Below are 25,250 nucleotides of genomic sequence, written 5' to 3' on the forward strand. Positions count from 1 at the left end.
AACTCTCGGAGACGTGAGGCGAGATATGGGCTTTTATTGGCTGTAAGAAAGAACAAGTAGCAAATGACCACCACACAACATCCTGAAGACTGAGGCCGGGGCTGTGCCTCCTACCGGGGTCAGTGGGAGGAGCCACAGGAGCAGACAGCAGGGGGTGTGTCCAGACCCACCCTGAGGGTGACCTCATCCCGGCACAAGTGGGGGCCATGGACCGATGTGTTGGATTGGGAATGGAAATCGGTTTGGACACCGGGAAGTTCCGCTGTTGACGAATGGAGCGGAGTTGTTTGACAACGCGTTTCCCCAACTTACGGCCGGAGCGTCTATTGCTCTGTAAGTCGTAACTTTATGACTACAATTATGTAACTTTATATCTATGTCTGTAGCTATATAAATTCAGAATCAGATTTAAATATCACTGGCATATGTCGTTTATAACCACGATAAGGTCTCTCACTTTGAATTTACGACCCTGTAACTTTATGTATGACTCTACTAGGGAGGCTTCGACCACCATATCCTGAAAATTATAGGCAAGTGAAGTGATCCAGCCCATTTTCTGCAAGAACATGGATTTCAGGTTTAGATTTATCGAGGCAGGTAGAGGTCCTCGTTCGTTCATTTATTTATCTCAGGAGACAAACTATCCACCGATAAACCCACAGCGACCTTGAGTACATCTCCCATCCTCGTCACCTGTTAGGACACCATTCATTTCTGTCTGTCCCTGCTACATCCCGCTGACTTCTCAAACGCTTCCCTTGCTCAGGAAGCATATCTAACCCCCGCCATGTTTGATGGATTCGCATCTCCTCCATCTCCCGCACCTGTATTCTCACAGCGCCCTCTCGCCGAACGGAGCAGGAAAAATACTTCCCTGGCCCTCACCTCAGTACAATTTCGGTGGTACTGTATAGATAGAACAAAGGCAAGCAGGCCTTTTCCAGAGTTTGGAGGAGACTACAACCAGAGGTCATGGGTTAAGGGAGAAAGATAAAATATTTATGGGGAACCCGTGGCGGAACTTCTTCACTCAAAGGGTTGCCTATCACTGAAGAATGACACATTGGTCTGTCTGGGCCCATGTGAAGGGAAGGGAAGAGTCCGTCTGGGTCCATGTGAAGGGAAGAGTCCGTCTGGGTCCATGTGAAGGGAAGGGAAGAGTCCATCTGGGTCCATGTGAAGGGAAGGGAAGAGTCCCTCTGGGTCCATGTGAAGGGAAGGGAAGAGTCCCTCTGGGTCCATGTGAAGGGAAGGGAAGAGTCCCTCTGGGTCCATGTGAAGGGAAGGGAAGAGTCCGTCTGGGTCCATGTGAAGGGAAGAGTCCGTCTGGGTCCATGTGAAGGGAAGAGTCCGTCTGGGTCCATGTGAAGGGAAGGGAAGAGTCCGTCTGGGCCCATGTGAAGGGAAGGGAAGAGTCTGTCTGGATGCATGTGAAGGGAAGGGAAGAGTCCGTCTGGGCCCATGTGAAGGGAAGGGAAGAGTCCGTCTGGGCCCATGTGAAGGGAAGGGAAGAGTCTGTCTGGATGCATGTGAAGGGAAGGGAAGAGTCCGTCTGGATGCATGTGAAGGGAAGGGAAGAGTCTGTCTGGGCCCATGTGAAGGGAAGGGAAGAGTCTGTCTGGGCCCATGTGAAGGGAAGGGAAGGGAAGAGTCCGTCTGGGTCCATGTGAAGGGAAGGGAAGAGTCTGTCTGGGTCCATGTGAAGGGAAGGGAAGAGTCTGTCTGGATGCATGTGAAGGGAAGGGAAGAGTCTGTCTGGATGCATGTGAAGGGAAGGGAAGAGTCTGTCTGGATGCATGTGAAGGGAAGGGAAGAGTCTGTCTGGGCCCATGTGAAGGGAAGGGAAGAGTCCGTCTGGGTCCATGTGAAGGGAAGGGAAGAGTCTGTCTGGGTCCATGTGAAGGGAAGGGAAGAGTCCGTCTGGGTCCATGTGAAGGGAAGGGAAGAGTCTGTCTGGATGCATGTGAAGGGAAGGGAAGAGTCTGTCTGGATGCATGTGAAGGGAAGGGAAGAGTCTGTCTGGATGCATGTGAAGGGAAGGGAAGAGTCTGTCTGGGCCCATGTGAAGGGAAGGGAAGAGTCTGTCTGGGCCCATGTGAAGGGAAGGGAAGAGTCTGTCTGGGCCCATGTGAAGGGAAGGGAAGAGTCTGTGTGGATGCATGTGAAGGGAAGGGAAGAGTCTGTCTGGATGCATGTGAAGGGAAGGGAAGAGTCTGTCTGGGCCCATGTGAAGGGAAGGGAAGAGTCCGTCTGGGTCCATGTGAAGGGAAGGGAAGAGTCCCTCTGCGTCCATGTGAAGGGAAGGGAAGAGTCCGTCTGGGTCCATGTGAAGGGAAGGGAAGAGTCCGTCTGGGTCCATGTGAAGGGAAGGGAAGAGTCTGTCTGGGCCCATGTGAAGGGAAGGGAAGAGTCCGTCTGGGTCCATGTGAAGGGAAGGGAAAAGTCCGTCTGGATGCATGTGACGGGAAGGGCAGGGTGGGAACTGGCAGCAAAAATAATGAAACTGTTGTGTTCTGCACAAGTGCAGGAGGCAGCTCCAATATTGTGCAGCAAGAGTTGAAACACATACTGTTCCACAGACAGGCAGGGCCAGGATCCAGCAAGTGGAGCTGAAGGTGTTCAAACTGTGAACGTTTAGCATGTTGGTAATGAGGAACTGGAAGGGCTGCCAGGAAGAAGCAGTCCTTAGACCATTCTAAAGGAGGAAGCAAGTGTAAATGGCCCTTGAATCTGTCAGGACCAGGAAATAGCAAACGGTAGAGGTCATTGAGGTGTCATGGACATAATCAGGGGAAAAGGAAGAAAGAAGTTTGGTGGGGCAAGGCCAGGTTGAATTATTGGGTATGCGTGAGCAGAGGGGTTGGGGGGTGGGGGGTGTGTTTGGGGACAGGGCAGTTGTTTGTGTTCTTTTGTGCATGTTCTCTTTTCTAACTGCTCCCACTCACTCACTGGCTAGATCAGGGGTCACCAACCTTCTTTGCACCGCAGACTGGTTTAATATTGGCAATATTCTCGCAGACCGGCCAGCGGGGGTGGGGGGGGTTGTGAATCATGACCAGAATATAGGTGATAAGTCAACTATAAGTCACTTATAAGTGGCTAATACACTCAATTTCATTTCTAAAAGCGTTTATCTAACGAATTTAATATTAAACACACAGCGCATATTTTCCTCACATGAATATAGTGATAACTCACTTATAAGTCAATAGCATAACATTTTAAGTAATGTTTAGATATTAAACACACAGCATATATTTTCCTCCTATGAACATATAAAATCATTGCAACACACAAGTGAGAAGACAAGGTAAGGGCAGAGGTCCCCGTACCGGGGCTGCGGTGGTTACAGTCCGGAGAGAGCAGCCGACAAAAGTTTGGCTCGAGGGATGACTTTCAGTAGATCGCAGCGAGGTAGCTGCTCTGCTACTTATAAACCGAGCCCAAATTAGGCCATCTGCGAATATCTTAGCACCAGGTTCCCCACGAACATTCGGTGCGCTAAGCAGATTTAGAGGTGGCGTCCATCTGTCTGCGCTCCAGGTGCTCCTTCTCGCCAGACGCACGAGGCGGCCGGTTACCCGAGGCCAACCAGTGATCTCTGGTGCGAGGGGATCACTGCGTTTAAGCGACCGATGACCTCGTGGGTAATAACTTCGCATGCGTAATGACCTCTCGTGCATTCAAGTTCAACAGTGGGTGTGACAGGGAATGAGGAAAGGTGTAGTTGACTCATATCTTTTCATATCGCCAAATCATATTGTTTCCTCACGGCCCGGGAGCACATGCTTTGAGGCCCGGTGGTTGGAGACCACTGGAGTAGATAACCTGGTTTATACAATGGTCACCCCGATTTTACCCTATCAGAGACATCCCACTCCCCACAAATTAAAACTTTTTTTAAATTTCCTTTTAATTTCAACAAGTTTATCATGTTTATTTGAGAGAAATATATTGCACCTCTACCTGCAACGAAAAATTAACACTTGACCCAGTGTGATGATCCACACTTGGGAATGCTGTGTCCAGTTCTGGTCACCTCATTATAGGAAGGGTATGGAAGCTGTAGAGAGGGTACAGATCAGATTTACCAGGCTGCTGCCTGGATTAGAGAGCATGTCTTTTGAGGATAGGTTAAGTGAGCCAGGGCTTTTCTTTTTATAGTGGAGGATGAGGGGTGACTGGATAAAGGTATACAAAATGATGAAAGGGTATAAATTGAATGGACAATCAGAGACTTTCCCCAGGGCAGAAATGGCTAACATGAAGGGGCATAATTTTAAACTGATTGGAAGAAAGTAAAGTGGGATGTCAGAGGTAGTTATTTTTTTGACACAGAGCAGTGAGTGTATGGAATGCTCAGGCAGGGGTGGTGGTGGAGACATACATTAGAGGCATTTAACATCTCTTAGGTAGGCATGTGGATGGTAGAAAATTGGATGGTTATGTAGGAGGGAAGGTTATATTGATCTTAGAGTAGATGTAAAGTTTGTGGCCCAAAGGACGTGTACAGTGTGTAATGTTCTATGTTCCATCAACATGGAACATTGCTTTTCTGCAACTCAGCAAAGTTGTCACTTATGATAGTTGATAGAAGTGCTGTAAATTTCCTGAGTTCCAACTCAGTACATGTAGTACAATGATGCAACTGTCATCGGGATTTGTTAACTTTATTTGTTAAGAGAGTTCGACACAGAAGCTGGCAAATGGGATGACTGGATGATCTTTCTGTTCCTCTGTGCCTTGTCTCTACTTAAGCCCTTCTTAATTCAGCAGGGCAAGGAATTCCACTCACTCCAGCTGCTTAACATGGCTTAGAATCAAATTTCATTTTGGAACTGTTCTCTTTTGCATGCTTATGTTCCCTGACAACATCGAGCCTGATCCAGTTCAGTTTACCCACAGTGAGCAGTCAGCAGACATTCTCTCTCGATACAAGGATTGATCTTCACAGAAGGAATTCAACAAGTCAGGTAGCATCTGTGGAGGCAGAGGGATAGTTGCTGCCTCGGGCTAAGGCTGATCTGAGACATTGACCCCCATGGCTTGGCTCGCTGAATTCCTCCAGCAGATTGATTCTTTTTGCTCTAGTGTCTGCTGTCTCCTGCACTGTGCTGGGTAAGTGAATCCACAGCAGACAATTAGCAATGGCATCATTTAGCTGAGCTGCAGTTTCCACTTAGCTCGCATTCCAATTAGTTGAAAAGGGGAGAATACTTGCAGAAGAAATGATAAAATAGTTCTGTTCTTCACCAATGTTTCACTGCCAGTTTTCTCAGATGGGAAATTAAGACAGTGCTGCATGTCTGGGATCTGCTGGCTACTAAGACATGTTGGATGAATATCTTCATTGCACCCCAGCTTGTTTCCATTCTGTAGCTTGAGTCTGAAAGTGATCTTGTTCCGGTCTTAAGTGAGAATACTGTCCAACAGTTAATGATTTTCAACAAGGTATATTTTATAATTTGAATCATTTAAGTTTAGAAAATACTGGTTTAAAAAAACAAATTTTCACATTAAGAAAAGTATTTACCGGAATGTCCTTGAACAAAAGTTCACCTAAGCCTTATTGACAAGTTGCGGGATCTTCCTCTTAACCGATTTGGTTAGACACTGCTGAACCACGGAGTAGAGTTTCTGGCAACCTTCAACACAACACTTGATTGCCTCCACCGATGTCTGCTCCTCCCACTCTCCCTTCGACACCAGTCCCGAGATCTGGTTAAGAGTGGGCAGCAATGCCACCGTCACGCTGCCATTATCCAAACCCCTGCAGCTGGCGGCATTGAACTCCTCGGCCACCGTCGGGTCCAGCAGGGAGATGGCACCACACTGCCTCAAGGAGCAGCCCACGACCACGTCGTACATCTCAATGCCTGCCTCTGCCAGCGCCATGGAGGCACAGGTCAGTGCAGCTGCCAGGGTGGAGCCATCATTCTCCAGAACCACAACGTACACCTCAATCTGAGACCTGGGGTATTTATGGAGGCAGATGGCAGGCTGCAAACTCTGCTCCATAATCAAAGAATACTCCTTTTCTAAGTTGCTCTGAATCCAAGCAGCTCTCTCTTTGCAGGAGAATGGGGCAAATCTAGAAAGAAAATAAATCCAGCAAAGAATTACATTTTTCAGTATGAGAAAGAAAATTCTTTCTACCGTTGTGGTGAAGTGGCAAGGTCTGGAACTTAACCCCTTGAGGAAGAGGACAGGTTGCTGGTGAATTTACTGAATACCTCAACTATTTCTGTAGATTTCAGAGTGGAGAGCCTTTTGACTGGTTACATCACTGCCTGGTCTAGAGGCTCCAATGCACGGGACCAAAAGAGGCTGCAGAGGGTTGTAGCTCTACAGACCCAGCCAGCTCCGAAGGCACATCCGTCCCCACCAGCGGGAAACCCATCAAAAGGTGGTGTCTCATGAAGGAACCTCACTATCTGGGAGATTTCCCCCTTTTCAGGACTATCAGAGGGAATCAGGCGCAGGAGCCATGAATATTACTTCATTCTTTTCTTTGTACTGTTCATTGATATTTGTAATTCCTAGTAATTTTATGTCTTTGCACTGTGTTTTTAAAGCATAACCACAAATTTCACATCCTATGCCCAAAGGGACAGGCTACCACAGATTTCTTTGTGGGCAGATTTGCTAGAGTTGTTGGGGAGGGTTTAAGCGATTTGGCAAGGGGATGGGAACCAGAGTGATAGGACCAGGGATGGGGCAGTTTGTATTCAATTAAGTGCAGTGTGCAATGAGACTGAGGCAGATGATCGGGCAAAATTGCTGTCAGTTGGATGAGGTAAATCTATCATGGGGCAAAATCCAAAAGGATGATGAATACAGGACTAAAGGTGTTATATTTGAACACATGCAGTATATGGAATAAGATAGATGGTCTTTTAGCAGTTAGAGATGTTGTGGGCACCAGTGGCTGATAAAAGATCGTAGTTGAGAGCAGACATCCAAGGATACACACTGTATTGAAAGGACAGGCAGGTAGGCAATGTGTGAGGGGTGGCTCTGTTATTAAAACATGAAATCAAATACCAAGAAAGAGGTGACATAGGATGGGAAGATGTAGAATCCTGGTGGGCAGAATTAAGAAACTGCAACGGTATAAAGACCTTGGTGGGAATTATATGCAGGCCTCATAACAGTAGACAGAATACGGGGTATAAATTACAACAGGAGACAGAAATCACTTTAAAAAGACAATGTTATGATAGTCATGGGGGATTTCAATATGCAGATTGATGGGAAAATCAGGTTGGCGCTGGATCCCAAGAAAAGGAATTTGTAGAGTGCCTATGAGATGGCTTTTTAGAGCAACTCGTGGTTGAGGTCACCAGGAAAAAGGCAATTGGGTGTTGTGTAATAAGCCAGATTTGATTAGAGAGCTGAAAGTTAAAGGAACCCTTAAGAGATAGTGATTGTAAAATGTTAGAATGCACCCTGCAGTTTGAGAGGGAGAAGATAAGGTCAGATATATTAGCATTACAGTTGAGTAAAGGGAATTACAGAGACACGAGAGATGAGTTGGCTAAAGTTGACTGGAAGAGTACAGTAGCAGAAATGATGGTAAGGCATCAATGTTTGGAGTTTCTAACAACAATTCAGAAGGTGCAGGATAGATACATCCCAAAGAAGTGCTCTAAAGGGAGGATAAGTCATCGGCTGACAGAGGAAGTCAAAAACAGCATAAAAGCAAAAGAGAACAAAAAGTTAAAAAGAGTAAAAGGGAGATGAGAGTTGATACTGGACCACTGGGAAATGATGCTAGTGAGGTAGTAATGGGGGACAAAGAAATGGGTGGAGTAATAATAAGAGTTGTTGTGGTGGGAGATTTTAATTTCTCAAGTATCAATTCACATCTCTCTAGAGTGAGGCGTATAGATGGGGTGGAGTTTGTTAGGTGTGTTCAGGAAGGTTTCTTGACACAATATGTAGATAAGCCTACAGGAGGAGAAGCTGTACTTGATCTGTTATTGGGAAATGAACCTGATCAGGTGTCAGATCGCTCAGTGGGAGAGCATTTTGGAGATAGTGATACAAGCATTGGAGAGGGATAGGAACAGACAAATTTAAAAAGTGTTTAATTGGATTAAGGGGAAATATGCGGCTATCAGGCAGGAACTTGGAAGCATAAATTGGGAACAGATGTTCTCAGGGAAATGTATGGAAAAAATGTGGCAAATGTTCAGGGCATATTTGCATGAAGTTCTGCATTGGTACGGTCCAATGAGACAGGGAAAGGATGGTAGGGTACAGAACCATGGTGAACAAAGACTGTTGTAAATCTAGTCAAGAAGAAGAGTTTACCAAAAGGTTCAAAAAACTAGGTAATAACAGAGATCTAGAAGATTATAAGGCTAGCAGGAAGGAGTTTAAGAATGAAATTAGGAGAGTCAGGAGGGGCCATGAGAATGCCTTGGCAGGCAGGATTAAGGAAAACCCCAAAGCATTCTACAAGTATGTGAAAAGCTAGAGGATAAGACATGAGAGACCAATCAAGTGTGACAGTGGAAAAGTGCGTATGGAACCAGAGAAGATAACACAGGTACTTACTGAATACTCTGCTTCAGTATTCACTACGGAAAAGGATCTTGGCGATTGTAGGGATGACTTACAGCGGACTGAAAAGCTTGAGCATGTAGATATTAAGAAAGAGGATGTGCTGAAGCTTTTGGAAAGCATCAAGTTGGATAAGTCACCGGGACTGGATGAGATGTACCCCAGGCTACTGTGGGAGGCGAGGGAGGAGATTGCTGAGCCTCTGGCAATGATCTTTGCATATCAGTGGGGACGGGAGAGGTTACAGAGAATTGAATGGTAGCGAATGTTGTTCCCTTATTCAAGAAAGGGAGTAAAGATAGCCCAGGAAATTATAGACCAGTGAGTCCTACTTCAGTAAGTTGATGGAGAAGATCCTGAGAGGCAGGATTTATGAATATTTGGAGAGGCATAATATGATTAGGAATAGTCAGCATGGCTTTGTCAAAGGCAGGTTGTGCCTTACGAGCCTGAATGAATTTTTTGAGGATGTGACTAAACACATTGATGAAGGAAGAGCAGTAGATGTAGTGTATATGGATTTCAGCAAGGCATTTGATAAGGTACCCCATGCAAGGCTTATTGAGAAAGTAAGGAGGCATGGAATCCAAGGGGACATTGCTTTGTAGATCCAGAACTGACTTGCCCACAGAAGGCAGAGTGGTTGTAGACAGGTCATATTCTACATGGACATCGGTCACCAGTGGAGTGCCTCAGGGATCTGTTCTGGGACCCTTATTTTTTTATAAATGACCTGGATGAGTAAGTGGAGGGATGGGTTAGAAAATTTGCTGATGACACTAAGGTTGGAGGTGTTGTGGGTAGTGTGGAGAGCTGTCAGAGGTTACATTGGAATATTGATTAAATGCAAAACTGGGCTGAGAAGTGGCAGATGGAGTTCAACCCAGATAAGTGTGAGGTGGTTCAATTTGGTAGGTCAAATATGATGGCAGAATACAGCATTAATGTCAAGACTCTTGGCAGTGTGGAGGATCAGAGGAATCTTGGGGTCTGAGTCCATCGGACGCTCAAAGCAGCTGCGCAGGTTGACTCTGTGGTTAAGAAGGCGGACGGTGTACTGGCCTTCATCAATCATGGGATTGAGCTTAGGAGCCGAGAAATAATGTTACAGCTATATAGGATCCTGGTCAGACCCCACTTGGAGTACTGTATTCAGTTCTGGTTGCCTCACTACAGGAAGGATGAGGAAACCATACAAAGGGTGCAGAGGAGATTTACAAAGATGTTGCCTGGATTCGGGAGCATGCCTTATGAGAACAGGTTGAGTGAACTTGGTCTTTTCTCCTTAGAGCAATGGAGAATGAGAGGTGACCTGATAGAGGTGTAAAAAATGATGAGAGGTATTGATGGTGTGGATAATCAGAGGCTTTTGCCCAGGGCTGAAATGGCTAACATGAGAGGGCACAGTTTCAAGGTGCTTGGAAATAGGTACAGAGATGTCAGCGCTAAGGTTTTTTTAATGCAGAAAGTGGTAAGTGTGTGCCAGCAATGATGGTGGGGGCGGATATGAGAGGGTCTTTTAAGAGACTCCTGGATAGGTACATGGAGCACAGAAAAATAGAGGGCTGAAGGCTGTGGGCAAGTCAGTTCTGGATCTACAAAGCAATGTCCCCTTGGATCCCATGCCTCCTTACTTTCTCAATAGGCCTTGCATGGGGCACCTTATCAAATGCCTTCCTAAAATCCATATACACTACATCTACTGCTCTACCTTCATCACAAAATCCTGAGAAAGGTTGCTGAAGAGATAACTGATGCTCTGGTCATGATCTTTCAAGAATTACTTCATTCTGGCACGGTCCTGGAGGTCTGGAAGATTGCAAATGTCACTGCACTCTTTAGGAAGGGAGGAAGGCAAAAGAAAGGAAGTTATGGCCAGTTAGCCTAACCTCAGTGGTTGGGAAAGTGTTGGAGTCCATTATTAAGGATGAGGTTTCAGGGTACTTGTAGACTAACGATAAAATAAGTTAAAGTCAGCTTGGTTACTGTAAAGGGAACTCTTGCCTGACAGTTCTTTGAGGAAGTAACAAGCAATTGGACAAAGGAGAGTCAGTGGATATCATTTACTTGGATTTTCAGAAGGCATTTGCTAAGCTGCCACATAAGACTGCTTAACAAGATAAAGTGCAAGAAAGATACTGGCATGGATAGAGCAATGGCTGATAGGTCGGAGGCAGTGAGTAGGAATAAAAGAGGCCTTTTCTGGTTGGTTGCTGATATCAAGTGGTGTTCCTCAGGGGTCAGTATTGGGACCGCTACTTTTCATACTGTGCGTCAATGATTTAGATAGATAATGGAATTGATGGCTTTGTGGTAAAGTTTGTGGAAAATACAAAGATAGGTGGAGGGGTAGGTAGTGCTGAGGAAGCAATGCGATTACAGCAGGACTGGGACCAAATTGGAAGAATGGGCAAAAATGTGACAGATGGAATAGTGTTGGGAAATGTACAATAATGCATTTTGGTCAAAGGAACAATAGTGTGGACTATTATCTAAACGGGGAGAAGGTTCAAACATCAGAGGTGCAGAGGGACTTAGGAGTCCTTGTACAAGACTTCCAGAAGGTTAATTTACAGGTTGAGTCCGTGGTAAAGGCAGCAAATGCAATGTTGGTATTTATTTCAAAGGGAATAGAATATAAAAGCAAGGAGATAATGCTGAGGCTTCGTAAGATGTTCGTCAGGCCACACTTGGAGTATTGTCAACAGTTTTGAGCCCCATATCTCAGAAAGGATGTGTTGTCATCAGAGAGAGTCCAGAGGAGGTTCACGAGGATGATTCTGGGAATGAAGGGGTTAACATGTGAGGAGTGTTTCACACCTTTGGGCCTGTACTGACTGGCATTTAAAAGAATGCCAGGGGATTTGATTGAAACCTACTGAATAAGGTGGTTGTGAAGAGAATGTTTCCTTTGGTGGGACTGTCCAGAACTAGAAGGCACAGCTTCAAACGCGAGGGGGTGTCCTTTTTGGATAGAGGTGAGGAGGAGTTTTTTTAGCCAGAGAGCAGTGAACCTGTTGAATGTTCTGCCACAGACTGTACTGGAGGCCAAGATCACAGGTATATTTAAGGCAGAAGTTTATCGTTTCCTGATTGGTCAGGGCATCAAAGGATATGGCAAGAAGGCAGGTATATGTGGTTGAGTGGGATCCAGGATCATCCATGATGGAATGGCAGAGCAGATTCAAAGGGGTGAATAGCCTATTTTTGCTCCTATGTCTTATGGAGAAGGAATATAATGTAGCAAATATTAGTGGGAAGATTTTTTTTTAAAGACCAACAGAAGGCAACTAAAAAAGCAATAAGGAAAGAAAAATTAAATATGAGGTAATAATAAAGAGGACGCCAACATTATTTTTCAGATACTGTATGTAAAATGTAAGAGAGGTGACAGTGGATACTGGACCACTGAAAAATGACACTGGAGAGGTAGTAATGGGAACATGGAAGTGATAGATAAAGTATCTTGCATCAGTCTTCTCTGCGGAAGACACCGCAGGTATGCCATAAATTCAAGAGTGTCGAGAGGTAGAACTGAGTGCAGTTGTAATTTCTCAGTAGAAGGTGCTTGGGAAGCCGAACTGCCAGAAGGTAGATAAGTCATCAGATGGACGACACCCCAGGGTTCTGAAAGAGGTATTGTGGAGGCATTAATGATCTTTCAAGAATCACTAGATTCTAGAATGGTTCTGGAGGATATGAAAATTGCAAATATCACTTCATTCTTTAAGAAGGAAGGGAGGCAAAAGACAGAAAATTATAGGCCAATTAATCTAACTTCAGAAGAGGTCAGAGATAAGGTTTCTGGATACTTGTAGGTACATAAAATATGCCAAAGTCAGCATGGTTTTCTTAAGGGGAAATCTAGCCTGACAACCCATTGGAATTCTTTGAGGAAATTAACACGGAGGATAGACAATGGAGTGTTAAGAGGATGTTGTTTACTTGGCTTTTCAGAAGGCCTACGACAAGGTGCTGCATATGAGGTTGCTAAACAAGAGCCCATGGTATCACAGGAAAGATTGTAGCATGGATAGAAGATTGACTGACTGGCAGGAGACAAAGAGTGGTAATAAAGGGAGCCCATTTGGTTGGCTGCTGGTGACTAGTGGTGTTCCACAGGGGTCCGTGTTGGGACCACTTATTTCCACATTACGTCAATAATTTTGATGAAAGAATTGATTATTTTTTGGTCAATTTTGCAGACAACACAAAGACAGGTGGAGTGTTGAAGAGTGTCTACAGAAGAATTTAAACAGCTTGGGAGAATGGGCAAAGAAGTGGCAGATGGAATACAGTACAGGGAAGTGTAAGGTCATACACTTTGGTAGAAGTAATAAAGGCATACATTACTTTATAAACGAGAAGAAAACCCAGAAATCAGAAGAGCAAAGGGATTTGGGAGTCCTCATGTAAGATTCCCTAAAGGTTAACTTGCAGGTTGAGTCAATGGTAAATAAGGCAAATGTAATTTTAGCATTTATTTTGAGAGGACTAGAATACAAAATCAAGGATGTAAATGCTGAGGCTTTATAAGGTATTGGTTAGACCACACTTTGAATATTATGAGCAATTTTGGGCCCCTCATCTAAGAACTTATGAGCTGGCATTAGAGAGGGTCCGGAGGAGGTTCACAAACACGATTACAGGAATGAAAGAGTTAACATATTAGAAGCTTTTGATGGCTCTGCACCTGCACTTGGAGTTTAGAAGAGAGAAGGGGTATCTTACTGAAACTTATCGAATACTGAAAGGCCGAGAAGAGTGAATGTGGACAGGATGTTTCCTATGGCCAAGGCACAGCCTCAGAACTGAGGAGCATCCATTTCGAACAGAGATGAGGTATTTATCGGGTCCACTGACAGACGTCGAAGGGAGAGGGCAGAATGGGCCTCACGCACCGGAACTCGCAGCTCAGGGTGGCTCCGCTGAGGCGCCGCTCCTCCTTGCGCTCGCCGTCGCGGGGCCCGTACACGGCGCACAGCACCTTGCTGCGGCCGCACTCGGTATACACCGACCCGTCTGCTTGGCTCACCAGCCCGGCCCGCGCAAACACCGGCCTCGGCTCGGCCGGCGCTCGCCCATCCGCCCGTGGTACCAGCGGACACGGCTTCGACCCGCCATCGTCCCGCGCAAACAGCAGCGGAGACTGCGATTCCTCCGGGGCGCGCACCCGCTTGGTGTCCACCGGCATGAGGCCGAGAGTCGAGGAGGCGGCGGCGTCGGCAAGGCCGCGGACGACGAGGCGGCGCCGTCGGCAAGAGCGACCTCCTGCTCCTCCCGCCGGCAGCGCCCCCCGAGGCTCGGAGGACCGGCTCACGCCCGGTGGCACTGAGCAGAGAAAATCAATCCGGTTTAATATCGCTGTGAAGAAATTTATTGTTTTGCGGCAGCAGGACAGTGGAATACACAATAAAATAGTATAAATTACAATGATTAATATAGAAAAATAAATAAGTAGCGCAGAAAGAGGGGAAAAAAATGTGAGGTACTGGGTTTATTGTCCGTTCAGTAATCTGATGGTGGACGGGTAAATGCTGTTCCTGAACACTGTGTGTGTGTTTTTCATTGATGGTAGCATGAAACAGGGCTTGTGCCGGGTGGTGGGGGTTCGTAATGATGGATGCCGTCTATTTCAGACATCACCTTTTGAAGATGTCCTGGGGTAGTTAGTACCCCTGATGGAACTGGTGTAGTTAGTACCCCTGGATGTCCTGGAGTGGTTAGTACCCCTGGATGTCCTGGGGTGGTTAGTACCCCTAATGTCCTGGGCTGGTTAGTACCCTTAATGTCCTGGGCTGGTTAGTACCCCTGGATGTCCTAGGGTAGTTAGTACCCCTGGATGTCCTGGGGTAGTTAGTACCCCTGGATGTCCTGGGGTGGTTAGTACCCCTAATGTCCTGGGCTGGTTAGTACCCCTGGATGTCCTGGGCTGGTTAGTACCCCTGGATGTCCTAGGGTGGTTTGTACCCCTGATGGAACTGGGCTGGTTAGTACCCCTGGATGTCCTGGGCTGGTTAGTACCCCTGGATGTCCTAGGGTAGTTAGTACCCCTGGATGTCCTGGGGTAGTTAGTACCCCTAATGTCCTGGGGTGGTTAGTACCCCTAATGTCCTGGGCTGGTTAGTACCCCTAATGTCCTGGGCTGGTTAGTACCCCTGGATGTCCTAGGGTGGTTTGTACCCCTGATGGAACTGGGCTGGTTAGTACCCCTGGATGTCCTGGGCTGGTTAGTACCCCTGGATGTCCTAGGGTAGTTAGTACCCCTGGATGTCCTGGGGTAGTTAGTACCCCTAATGTCCTGGGGTGGTTAGTACCCCTAATGTCCTGGGCTGGTTAGTACCCCTAATGTCCTGGGCTGGTTAGTACCCCTAATGTCCTGGGCTGGTTAGTACCCCTAATGTCCTGGGCTGGTTAGTACCCCTGGATGTCCTGGGCTGGTTAGTACCCCTGGATGTCCTAGGGTGGTTTGTACCCCTGATGGAACTGGGGTGGTTTGTACCCCTGATGGAACTGGGGTGGTTTGTACCCCTGATGAAACTGGGGTGGTTTGTACCCCTGGATGTCCTGGGGTGGTTTGTACCCCTGATGGAACTGGGGTGGTTAGTACCCCTGATGGAACTGGGGTGATCAGTACCCCTGATGGAACTGGGGTGGTTTGTACCCATGATGGAACTGGTGTAGTTAGTAACCCTGGATGTCCTGGGGTGGTTAGTACCCCTGGATGTCCTAGGGTAGTTAGTACCCCTGGATGTCCTGGGGTAGTTAGTACCCCTGGATGTCCTGGGGTGGTTAGTACCCCTAATGTCCTGGGCTGGTTAGTACCCCTGGATGTCCTGGGCTGGTTAGTACCCCTGGATGTCCTAGGGTGGTTTGTACCCCTGATGGAACTGGGCTGGTTAGTACCCCTGGATGTCCTGGGCTGGTTAGTACCCCTGGATGTCCTAGGGTAGTTAGTACCCCTGGATGTCCTGGGGTAGTTAGTACCCCTAATGTCCTGGGCTGGTTAGTACCCCTAATGTCCTGGGCTGGTTAGTACCCCTAATGTCCTGGGCTGGTTAGTACCCCTGGATGTCCTGGGGTGATTAGTACCCCTGATGAAACTGAGTTGGTTTGTACCCCTGGATGTCCTGGGGTGGTTTGTACCCCTGATGGAACTGGGGTGGTTAGTACCCCTGATGGAACTGGGGTGGTTAGTACCCCTAATGTCCTGGGCTGGTTAGTACCCTTAATGTCCTGGGCTGGTTAGTACCCCTGGATGGCCTAGGGTGGTTAGTACCCCTGATGGAACTGGGGTGGTTAGTACCCCTGATGGAACTGGGGTGATTAGTACCCCTGATGGAACTGGGGTGGTTAGTACCCCTGATGGAACTGGGGTGATTAGTACCCCTGATGAAACTCGGTTGGTTTGTACCCCTGGATGTCCTGGGGTGGTTAGTACCCCTGATGGAACTGGGGTGATTAGTACCCCTGATGGAACTGGGGTGGTTAGTACCCCTGGATGTCCTGGGGTGGTTAGTACCCCTAATGTCCTGGGCTGGTTAGTACCCCTAATGTCCTGGGCTGGTTAGTACCCTTAATGTCCTGGGCTGGTTAGTACCCCTGGATGTCCTAGGGTGGTTAGTACCCCTGATGGAACTGGGGTGGTTAGTACCCCTGATGGAACTGGGGTGGTTAGTACCCCTAATGTCCTGGGCTGGTTAGTACCCCTAATGTCCTGGGGTGATTAGTACCCCTGATGGAACTGGGGTGGTTTGTACCCCTGATGGAACTGGGGTGGTTAGTACCCCTGATGGAACTGGGGTGGTTAGTACCCCTGATGGAACTGGGGTGATTAGTACCCCTGATGGAACTGGGGTGATTAGTACCCCTGATGGAACTGGGGTGATTAGTACCCCTGATGAAACTCGGTTGGTTTGTACCCCTGGATGTCCTGGGGTGGTTAGTACCCCTGATGGAACTGGGGTGGTTAGTACCCCTGATGGAACTGGGGTGATTAGTACCCCTGATGGAACAGGGGTGATTAGTACCCCTGATGGAACTGGGGTGGTTAGTACCCCTGGATGTCCTGGGGTGGTTAGTACCCCTGATGGAACTGGGGTGATTAGTACCCCTGGTGGAACTGGAGTGGTTTGTACCCCTGATGGAACTGGGGTGATTAGTACCCCTGGATGTCCTGGGGTGATTAGTACCCCTGATGAAACTGGGTTGGTTTGTACCCCTGGATGTCCTGGGGTGGTTTGTACCCCTGATGGAACTGGGGTGGTTAGTACCCCAGATGAAACTGGGTTGGTTTGTACCCCTGGATGTCCTGGGGTGGTTAGTACCCCTGATGAAACTGGGTTGGTTTGTACCCCTGGATGTCCTGGGGTGATTAGTACCCCTGATGGAACTGGGATGATTAGTACCCCTGGATGTCCTGGGGTGGTTAGTACCCCTGATGGAACTGGGGTGGTTAGTACCCCTGATGGAACTGGGGTGATTAGTACCCCTGATGGAACTGGGGTGGTTAGTATCCCTGGATGTCCTGGGGTGGTTAGTACCCCTGATGGAACTGGGGTGGTTAGTCCCGCTGATTGTGTTGGCTGAGCTGAAAATTTCTGTGTGTTTTTACAGTACTGTTGAGGATATAATGAGCACAGTGGATAGAGGGGAACAGGTGGACATTATTTACTTGGATTCCAAGAAGGCTTTCAAAAAGTGCCACATAAAAGACTTATCCATAAGATAAGGATGCATTGAGTTGGGGTTGATGCATTAGCACGGGTAGAAGATTGGTTAACTAATAGAAAGCAAAGAGTTGGGATACACGTGTGGCAATCAGCGGTGAATGGTGTGCCACAGGGGTCGGTGCTGTGCCCGCAGCTGTTCATGATATACATTAACAATCTGGAAGAGGGGACAGAGTGTAATGTATCTATGTTTGTCGATGGTACTAAATTGAGTGAAAAAGCAAATTGTACAGAGGATGTGGAGAGTCTGCAGAGGGATATAGATAGGTTAAGTGAGTGGGCGAGGGTCTGGCAGATGGAGTACAATGTAAGGTCATCCACTTTGGAAGGAAAAATGGAAGAGCAGATTATGATTCAAATGGTAAAAAATTGCAGCGTGCTGCTGTGCAGAAGGACTTGGGAATGCTTGTGCATGAATCACAAAAGGTTGGTTTGCAGGTGCAGCAGGCTATCAAGAAGGCAAATGGAATGTTGGCCTTCATTGCTAGAAGGATTGAATTTAAGAGCAGGGAGGATATGCTGCAACTGTGTGGAGTATTGATGAGGCCACACCTGGAGTACTGCCTGCATTTCTGGTCTCCTTACTTGAGGAAGGATATACTGGCTTTGGAGACAGTGCAGTGGAGGTTCACCAGGTTAATTCCAGAGATGAGGGGATTAAACTATGAGGAGAGATTGAGTCACTTGGGACTGTACTCACTGGAATTCAGAAGGATGAGAGAAGATCTTATAGAAATACAAAGTTGTATATAAAACTTTGAAAAAGATAAATGAAATAGAGCCAGGAAAGTTGTCTCCACTTTAACTAAAGGTGAAACTTTAACTAAGGGACATGGGGGAGTAGATTTAGGACAAAGATGAGGAGGAACTGCTTTTTCCAAAGAGTGGTGAATCTGTGGAATTCTCTGCCCGATGAAGCAGTGGAAGCTACCTCAGTAAATATATTTAAGACAAGGTTGGATAGATTTTTGCACAGTAGGGGAATTAAGGGTTATGGGGAAAAGGCAGGTAGGTGGAGATGAGTCCATGGTCAGATCAGCCATGATGATGGCCTACTCCTGCTCCTATTTCTTATGTTCCTATGTACTGTACAGTGGCTCCTCCATACGACTGGTTAGAATGTTCTCCAAGGTACACCTTTGGTTACATACCAATTCTCAAATTTCTAGAGCCTATGTCATGTCTTCTTTGTAATTGCATCAGTATGTTGGGCACAGGATAGATCTTGAGATATGCTGACTTCCAGGAAGTTAAACTGCTTCCCCTTTCTACTGCTGATCCCTCAATGGGGACTGGTGTATATTCCCTCGACTTCCCCTTCTTCCTGAAGTCCACAGTCAATTCTTACTGAAGTTGAGGGCGAGGTTGTTGTTGCGACACCACTCACCCAGCTGATGTGTCTCACTCCTGTACACCTCCTCGTCACCATCTGAGATTCTGCCAATAGTTGTGTCATTGGCAAATTTATAGATGCTGTTTGAGCTGTGCCTAGCCACATGGTCACGTGTGTAGAGAGAGTAGAGCAGTGGGCTGAACAAGCATCCTTGAGGTGCACCCGTGTTGACTGTCAGCGAGGAGGAGATGTTATTTCCAATCTCCCAGTAAGGAAGTCAAAGCTCCAGTTACAGAGGGAGGTACAGAGGCCCAGGTTTTGGAGCTTGTTGATTAGAACTGAGGGTATGATTGTGTCGAATGCTGAGCTGTAATCGATAAACAGCAGCCTGATGTAGGTATTACAATTGTCCAGGTGATCCAAGGACGAATGGTGAGCCAGTGAGATGCACTCTCCTGTGGAAATGGGCAAATTGAAGTGGGTCCAGGTCCTGGTTTAGGCAGGACTGGATTCTGGCCATGACCAACCCCTTAAAGCGTTTCATCACAGTAGCTGTGAGCGCCACTGGGGTGACAGTCATTGGGGCAGTTCACCCTGCTCTTCTTGGCCACTGGAAAAAACCACCACCCTTTTGAAGGTTCCCAGGTGGGAACCTGTGTCTGCAGCAGTGAGAGATTGAAGATGTCCTTGAACACTCCCCAGTGGTTGGCACGGGTTTTCAGTGCCCTGACAAGCACACCATCAGGGCCCGACACCTTCCGAATGTTCAAGCTTTTGAAAGATGTTCTCACATCAGCCTCCGAGACAGAAATCACAATGTCACTCGATGCTGCAGATATAGGAAAGAGGCTAAAAGAAAGAGGGAGGTATAAAGAGGGGTTTCAGAGTCAGTAGTTCTAACACCTTGTGTTGAGGCCCTGATACTGCCGTATACCATCTTATGAGCAAGTTCGTTCTTGGCAACAGAGGAGAGGGAGTTAGGACTGAGTAATACACAAAATGTTGGAGGAACTCAGCAGGCTGGGCAACATCTATGGAAAAGAGGACAGTCAACGTTTTGGGCCGAGACCTTCAGCATGACTGGAAAGGAAGGGAAGAAGTCAGAGTACGAAGGTGGAGGGAGGGAGGAAGAAGTACAAGGTAGGTAAAACTGGGGTGGAGGGGTGAAATGAAGAGTTGGGAAGTTGATTGGTGAAAGAGATACAGGGTTGGAGAAGGGGAATCTGAGAGGAGAGGATAGAAGACCATGGAAGAAAGGGAAGAGGGAGGTGATGGGCAGATAAGGAGATATGAGAGAGGGAAATTGAATTGACTTCTTGCATCCTTCACATACATGAGGAGAAAAATCTTTACGTTACGTCTCCGTCTAAATGTGCAATCCTAGTCATTTATAATAAATAAAATAGTTAAAGAAGCATAGTGTAACACCCTGGGAATGGTTTCACTGCTAACATAATGGTCTCTCTGTAGCAGCGGTGTCTGGGTTACAGTTAGAGGAGGTGTCACCGCTAACGTAATGGTCTGTCTGTAGGAGCGGTGTCTGGGTTACGGTTAGAGGAGGCGTCACCGCTAACGTAACGGTCTCTCTGTAGGAGCGGTGTCTGGGTTACGGTTAGAGGAGGCGTCACCGCTAACGTAATGGTCTCTCTGTAGGAGCGGTGTCTGGGTTACGGTTAGAGGAGGCGTCACCGCTAACGTAACGGTCTCTCTGTAGGAGCGGTGTCTGGGTTACGGTTAGAGGAGGTGTCACCGTTAACGTAATGGTCTGTCTGTAGGAGCGGTGTCTGGGTTACGGTTAGAGGAGGCGTCACCGCTAACGTAATGGTCTCTCTGTAGGAGCGGTGTCTGGGTTACGGTTAGAGGAGGCGTCACCGCTAACGTAATGGTCTCTCTGTAGGAGCGGTGTCTGGGTTACGGTTAGAGGAGGCGTCACCGCTAACGTAACGGTCTCTCTGTAGGAGCGGTGTCTGGGTTACGGTTAGAGGAGGCGTCACCGCTAACGTAACGGTCTCTCTGTAGGAGCGGTGTCTGGGTTACGGTTAGAGGAGGCGTCACCGCTAACGTAATGGTCTCTCTGTAGGAGCGGTGTCTGGGTTACGGTTAGAGGAGGTGTCACCGTTAACGTAATGGTCTCTCTGTAGGAGCGGTGTCTGGGTTACGGTTAGAGGAGGTGTCACCGCTAACGTAATGGTCTCTCTGTAGGAGCGGTGTCTGGGTTACGGTTAGAGGAGGTGTCACCGCTAACGTAATGGTCTCTCTGTAGGAGCGGTGTCTGGGTTACGGTTAGAGGAGGTGTCACCGTTAACATAATGGTCTCTCTGTAGGAGCGGTGTCTGGGTTACGGTTAGAGGAGGTGTCACCGCTAACGTAGGAGCGGTGTCTGGGTTACGGTTAGAGATAACGGGTGCTTTGGAATGTGTGCTGTCCAATGAAGGAGTGTGTTTTCGTGCTGAGTGTCTGACACCGTGGTGAGCTGGGCCTTTTGTTCGGCGGGAAATGAAGAGCAAAGAGGCTGGTGCAGAGCCATGAACCAACGAAGGCCGGGAAGATCGAAGGAGGATCGACAAAGGGGAAACCCTGAGCTCCAACGTGTGCACGTTGGACTGTTTCATTAAAATGGGCACAACCCTTTAGTCAAATTGAGAATCATAAAGCTAAATCATTTAATGGCACGTGGAGTACTGACTGTTATTTCATGGTTCTGATTGGTAACAGGTAACACATCACGGAACATCCACACAAGCAGGGTTTTGCACCTCAATTTCACACGTTTGGTGAGGCCAGAGATCGTCTTCCCTGGACTTCTGCAGTGGCAGAACCTGAGGCGTACAATAGAAATACACTCAAATCAGCGTGAGTTCATCAGTCTGATGGCCTGGTGCAAGAAGCTGTCCTGGAGCCTGTTGGTCCTGGCTTTTATACTGCGGTACCATTTCCTGGATGATAGCAGTTGGAACAGTTTGTGGTTGGGGTGACTCGGGTCCCCAATGATCCTTCAGGCCCTTTTCACACACCTGTCCTTGTAAATGTCCTGAATTATGGAAAGTTCACAACTACAGATTAAGGTAGATTAGTTCCCATACCAGGCAGTGATGTGGCCAGTCAAGATGCTCTCAATTGTGCCCCTGTAGAAAGTTCTTAGGATTTGGGAGCCTATACCAAACTTCCTCACCATCTGAGGTGAAAGAGGTGCTGTTGTGTCTTTTTCACCACACAGCTGGTATGTACAGACCACGTTAGGTCCTCGGTGATGTGGATGCCGAGGAACTTGAAGCTGTTTACCATCTCAACCCCAGATCCATTGATGTCAGTAGGGGTTAGCCCATCTCCATTCCTCCGGTAATCCACAACCAGCTCCTTTGTTTTTGCGACATTGAGGAAGAGGTTGTTTTCTTGACACCACTGTGTCAGTGTGATGACTTCTTCTCTGTAGGCCACCTTGTTATTGTTTGAGATGAGGCCAATCAATGTAGAGTCATTGGCAAATTTAATTAGCAGATTGGAGCTGTGGGTGGTGATACAGTCATAGGTATACAGAGAGTAAAGGAGGGGACTCAGCATGCAGCCCTGAGGGGCTCCTGTGTTGACAGTCAGAGGATTGGAGGTGAGGGAGCTCACTCTTACCATCTGCCGATGACCTGACAGGTGATTGCTGCACAAGACAGGGTCAAGGCTGAGGTCTCTGAGCTTCCTGTCGAGCCTGGGTGGAACTGTGGTGTTGAATGCTGAACTGTAGTCCAAGAACTGCATTCTCACAGAAGCATCCTTCTTCTCCAGGCATCCTTCTTCTCCAGGGACAAGATATACAGTGGGAATGGCGAGGGTTGGGGGCGGGGCAATTACCAGAAATTAGAGAAATCAATGTTCATGCCATCAGGTTGGAGGCTACCCAGACAGAATACAAGGTATTGTTCCTCCAAGTTGAGTGTGGCCTCATTGTGACAGTAGAGGCCATGGAATGACACGTTGGAATCGGAGTGGGAAGTGCTATTGAAATGAGTGGCCACTGGGAGATCCCGCTTTTTCTGATGGACAGAGTATAGGTGAAGCAGTCTCCTAATCTACGTTGGGTCTCACTGATATACGAGAGGCCACACCAGGAGCACCAGATACGGTAGACGAGTAGGTGAAGTGTCACCTCACCTGGATGAGTTGTTTGGAAGCTCACTGAACTCAGTTTCAAAGACCTTCATATGACAAATGGTGGTGAGAGAGGAGATGTAGGGGCAGGTGTATCACTTGTTCCACTTGCAAGGACAAGTGTCAGGAGGGAGATCAGTGGGAGTGGACAAGGAAGTCGTGTAGGGAGTGATCCCTGCGGAAAGCAGAAAGTGGAGGGGGGGGGAGGTGGAGGAAAGATGTGCTTAGTGGGATCCTGTTGGTGGAAGTTATGGAAAATTATGTGCTGGATGCAGAGGTTAGTGGGGTGGTAGGTGAGGACAATGAGACCCTCACCTGCCCCTACATCTCCTCCCTCACTACCATATGACGTATGAAGGTCCTTGAAAGTGAGTTAAGTTCAGTGTTGGGGTGATTGAAGTTATCCCTCTGGTTCAAGGGCCTGATGGTTGAGAGGTAATATTTGTTCCTAAAATGGGTCCTGAGGCTCCTGTACTTCCTTCCTGATAGCAGAAGGTGACATATGATATGTTTGCCTTCATAGGTGGAGGCACAGAGTATTTGAATTGGTGCATTATGTTGCAACTTACTGTGAATTGTGTGCAGCTTTGGTTGCCACTTGATGGGAAGAATGTGGCTGTACTGAAGAGTGTAATGGAGATTCACCAGGATCGGAGGATTGGTAATGGAGATTGGAAAGACTGGGCTTCATTTCCCTGGAGCAAAGGGGGCATAGAAATTAGATAAGCACTTAAGGGCATACATGGGTTAGTTAACCAAATCTCATGTTAAGGGTATCAGAACCAAGAGGTCATAGGTTTAAGGTGAGAGGAAAGTTTTAAAAAGCAGATCGGAGGGTAAAGCTTTTTTTAAACATAGGCTGATATCTGGAACATACTGTTGGAGGAATTCAGATAGAATCACAGTGTTTAAGAGATAATTAGAAATAGGCAGAACAAGCAAATGGGATTAGGTGAAACAGGTGACAAGCCCAAATCCACTCTCCCTTTAAACTCTCAGGCTTTATTTTTATAATTATGTAGTGCTTTTCTCAAATGCCTTTCAACTCTGCCTACACATCAACTATTTCCAGCTGTCATTTTAGTGAGTTTGATCAGTGGTTCAACCAGAATATTTAATTCTAGTAATTCACAGGTAGTATGAGGTATGTTAACTCATAGTTACAAGTGGGGGGTGAGGCTGGATTCCATTGGAGATGGCTGAAGTTATGGAGGATTATGTGAAGTAGTTAAGTATAATCACACCCTTTAGTCCTCTCCCACACGCATCCATCAGATTGTATTCATTTTTCAGGTTGGTTCTAAATGAACCCAAGTAATTAATCAGTGTACACTGTGTCAAGACTGTCACTGTGAAGGGTCTTGACTTGAAATGTCATCTGTTTAATTCCCTCCAAATGCTGCCTGACCTACTGAGTTAGCCAAATCAAGTGTGGTGATGAATCAGCATATAGGAGGGAGATTGAAAATCTGGCTGCGTGTTGCCTAACAACCTCTCACTCAGTCAGCATGATCAAGGAGCAGACTATTAATTTTAAGAGGAATTTGGAGGTCCATAAGCCAATCCTTATTGGAGGTGGCATGGGTAGCATCTTGGAATTCCTTGGTGTTATCATCTCAGAGGATTGGTCCTGGATTCAGCACCTAAGTGCCATTACAAAGAAACTGCAGCAGCACCTCTACTTAGAAGTTGGCAGGGAGTATATCAACTAGTTGCATCACATCCTGGTATGGAAACACCAATGCCCTTGGAAATGACTAAGCCCATCACAGGTAAAGTCCTCCCCCCCAACCCCCCACTGAGCACATCTACATGGAGTGCTGTTGCACAAAGTAGCATCTATCATCAGGGACTCCCATCACCCAGGCCATGCTCATTTCTCTCTGGTGCCATCAGAAAGGTGATACAGGAGCCTCAGGATCCATGCTACCCACTTCAGGAACTAATATTACCCCTCAACCATCAGGCTCTTGAACCAGAGAAATAACATCACTCACCTTCAAGGACTCTTCATCTCATGTTGTTCATACTTACTATTTTCTTTATGCATTTGCAGTTTGTTGTCTTTTGCACATTGGTTGTTTGTCCCATCTTGTCATGTGTATTCTTTCTTTGTACTTACTGTGTATGCCTGCAAGAAAATGAATCTCAGGGTTGTACATGGTAATATTATGTACTTTGATAACAAATTTACTTTTAACTTTCCTCCAGTATAATTTGTGTGTTGCTCCAGATTTCCAGCATCTGCAGAATCTTGTCTCCATTCTCTTAAGCACTTATAAAAAAGCATTACTATTTCTACTAATAATGTGCTGTCAAATCACGTAAGCTCCGCAACAGACTATTTCAAGACCTCAGCCCCCATAGAAAGAGGTGAGAGTATGAAATGGGCAGGATAATTAGCAGTCTGACAGGCAAATCCCAGACTAGTACACTGGGAGAGGACCTGAAATTAGCTTCCTGGCCAGCTGGAA

The 25,250-nt window shown here is 47.0% G+C and overlaps 2 protein-coding genes across 2 annotated transcripts in view; both read right to left on the reverse strand.

Annotated features, from left to right (window-relative positions):
- Positions 1–14: 14 nt before the first annotated feature.
- On the reverse strand, positions 15–13,890 carry exosc6 (exosome component 6). Its single transcript, XM_059992499.1, has 2 exons — positions 13,473–13,890; positions 15–6,094 (listed from the first exon to the last, which is right to left on the reverse strand). Exons 1-2 carry the CDS (start codon positions 13,763–13,765, stop codon positions 5,563–5,565), a joined length of 825 nt encoding a protein of 274 aa, XP_059848482.1. The 5' UTR covers positions 13,766–13,890; the 3' UTR covers positions 15–5,562.
- The window catches only part of aars1 (alanyl-tRNA synthetase 1), a 97,948-nt gene continuing 72,712 nt past the window's right edge, over positions 15–25,250 (reverse strand). The window contains exons 22-23 of the transcript XR_009516219.1: positions 21,393–24,907; positions 15–40 (exon numbers count right to left, since the gene is read on the reverse strand). The gene's annotated coding sequence lies outside the window, so the exon portion shown is untranslated. The remainder of the gene's footprint in view (positions 41–21,392; positions 24,908–25,250) is intronic.

The sequence above is a fragment of the Hypanus sabinus genome, chromosome 17, assembly GCF_030144855.1.
Source record: "Hypanus sabinus isolate sHypSab1 chromosome 17, sHypSab1.hap1, whole genome shotgun sequence".
Lineage (NCBI taxonomy): Eukaryota > Metazoa > Chordata > Chondrichthyes > Myliobatiformes > Dasyatidae > Hypanus > Hypanus sabinus.

Excerpts from the sequence above, each read along its gene's own strand:
- exosc6 (XM_059992499.1), bottom strand. The coding sequence starts at position 13,765 with ATGCCGGTGGACACCAAGCGGGTGCGCGCCCCGGAGGAATCGCAGTCT. Across the intron at positions 6,095-13,472 it reads ACCCTGAGCTGCGAGTTCCG|ATTTGCCCCATTCTCCTGCA; the intron begins GTGCGTGAGGCC and ends TTTTCTTTCTAG.